The following is a 2,377-nucleotide window of genomic DNA, read 5'->3' as shown; positions in this document are numbered from 1 at the left end:
AGGCTTTGCTGGGCAGGCGGTGGGGGGGCGGACACCCCGTGCCAGCGCCTCTCCCTCTTCCTGGCCCTTCTGGGGTGCGTTCGGTCACCTGCAGGCTCCCTCTGTTACCTTGCATGACACGGGGGTGTTAATCCCAGATCTTCCCAGCCTCACACTTACCTTCTTTCACCCCCCCAGAGACACCGAGACCCTGATCGGGCTGCCACGGCCCATCCATGAGAGCGTGAAGACCCTGAAGCAGGTGAGATGGTGGCTCCATGTGCAGCGCTGGGGTGAAGCAGCCCAGAAAACCTCGCTGGGCGGCAGTCAGCTGGTCTAACCTCATCCCTTGCTGGTTTTGCTCCCTGGTGCTCAGCAGATATTCTGAGGTGGGGTCAGACCCGTGGGGATCTCGTGGGGATGGGAAGCCACTGGCCAAGATGACTCAGGCCACAGGGGATCCAGGATTCAGGACTCAGGGGGATTCAGGACATCAGGTCTCTAACACAGGCTTTGTGACACGGCGCTGACAGTGGGGTTCGAGTTCCTCAGATACGTGTTCTCAGCCCACAGTAAAGGTTCCCCTGAATTTAGTCTCGCGATCGTCCTCGGCTGATGTTCAGCCGTGCCTTCGGTCCGAGCTGTCGCTCTCCCTGCCTTGGGGAGTCAATCTGAGGAGTGCAGCCAGGGTCTGCCCAGCTCGAGGGGGCTGGATATCCACCCCCGGCCGTGTGGGAGCCTCATGGCTGACCTCCGGCGGGAGGGAGTAAGAGGGTCCCTTGTTAGTTGTCACAGGAAAAGCTTCTGGAGCTTCTTGCAGGAAAACTGAGTCCTGACGTAGATTGGCCAGTCCTTGGGCGTTCCCTTTTCTGAGGTGTGACGTTGCTGCGTCCCGGAGAGCATTTGCAGTATTGGGCTTCAGAGGCGGCAGACTTTCGGAGCTGGGTTTGGGCTGACATGCCCAGAGCTGTTCCCGGGGGGAAGCACGGCCAGCCCCGGCTCCTGCAGTGCTCCACGTGGAGTGAGACCCTGCAGAGGCAGCGGAGCCTGTCGAAGGCCTGGGCTGCCTGTGGGAGCTGCTGCCCCTCTCCATTTGCTTATGGAGATCCTAGGAGTGGGTGGAAGCAATCAAAGGCACGATGCGTGAGGGCTTCAGAGACAGAGAGATGTCCCACACAGAGAGGGGTTCTCCACGTGTCTGCTGTGACCCGTACCCCTAACTCAGGCATTATTACTGAAATCAGCCACTGCCGTCGTCGCTGGCCGTGTTCCGATGAACACGTGTTCATCGGCTGTGACATCGCTCTGCCTCTGTGTTTTTTGCCAGCACAAGTACGTTTCCATCTCAGACGTCCAGATCAAGAATGAGGAGGAGCTGGAGAAGTGCCCCATGTCTCTGGTAAGAAGTTGTGGTGTCCCGTCACTAGATAGACGCACGGGAGGTTTCCCAGTTGTCCTAGAAATCCGTACATTCTCCGCGATCCTTAGGACACACCTTGGATGCTCTTTTTTCTACAAGCCCATTTCTTGATGAAATGTAGCAGTGAAGAAGGGCCTGGAGCTTCCTGCGGTCAGCATGCACCGAAACGTCCATCACTAAGTCCTCGAGCTGGGTTCAAAGGAGGTGACCGATGTATCTCAAGTGTGGGGACTGGAAACACTTAATCTCCTCTTGTTTCTCATGTTTCTCTGGGCTAGGGGGAAGAGGAAGTCCAAGAAACCCCTTGTGAGGTCTTGTACCGAGCGATGTTGTACAATCTCCCGCAGTATATGGTAAGCGCGTTGTTCCTTCGAGGTAAGCAAGAGCTTCTGGGTGGGGAACGGTGCCAACCGGTGAGGTGCATGCGTTCGGGTCTCCAGTGGCGAGCTCTCGGTGGGAATCCAGAGCGGAGCTGAGTGGCAAGTGCAGTCCAGGAGGAGGGCTTCAGACCAGCAAGGGGTGTAGATAACCAGGGTCAGATGGGTGGAGACAGGTCGGTGGTTGGAAAGCAGGATGCGTGCAGACGATTGTGGACAAAGAACTGTTGGTGGGAGCTCAAAACTGGCTGCTGCCCTCCGGACAGGAGGGGGAACGCACCGGGGGTGGCCTCTGTCACCTCTTGAGCTGTGTGAGCCGTGGGTTTTGCCAACAAGTCATTGCGCACTGATGCAGGCACCTTCAGGAAGCAACCTCTGGAATTCCCTCATCCTATGAGCCTTTGTCCCTGTTGAGATTAACTTCCTGTTATGACATCACGTGGCTCTCTGGGCGTGAGGGCTGGCTGTAGGTGATGGCCTTCCTCACAGAGACAACCCCGGCAGCCTTCCCCCGGCCCCGAGAGATCCCCGGAGGAAGACAGTGTGTGTCCTGAGACTCGGCTGCGTTGCCCGCCTGGGGGGGGCTTCGAGCAGCCGGGTC

At 58.0% G+C, this 2,377-nt stretch overlaps 1 protein-coding gene across 1 annotated transcript in view; it reads left to right on the top strand.

Annotated features, from left to right (window-relative positions):
• LOC104501064 (striatin-interacting protein 2-like) overlaps positions 1-2,377 on the top strand; it is a gene marked incomplete at both ends in the record, with an annotated part of 9,777 nt that overhangs the window by 2,135 nt on the left and 5,265 nt on the right. The window contains 3 exons of the mRNA XM_010144805.1: positions 178-241; positions 1,307-1,378; positions 1,678-1,752. Coding sequence (XP_010143107.1) covers positions 178-241; positions 1,307-1,378; positions 1,678-1,752 — 211 coding nt within the window. The remainder of the gene's footprint in view (positions 1-177; positions 242-1,306; positions 1,379-1,677; positions 1,753-2,377) is intronic.

This window comes from Buceros rhinoceros, unplaced genomic scaffold, assembly GCF_000710305.1.
Source record: "Buceros rhinoceros silvestris isolate BGI_N320 unplaced genomic scaffold, ASM71030v1 scaffold44491, whole genome shotgun sequence".
NCBI classification, from domain to species: Eukaryota; Metazoa; Chordata; class Aves; order Bucerotiformes; family Bucerotidae; genus Buceros; species Buceros rhinoceros.
Note: the sequence above shows the minus strand (reverse complement) of the source record. Positions and strands in the feature narration are given on the sequence as shown.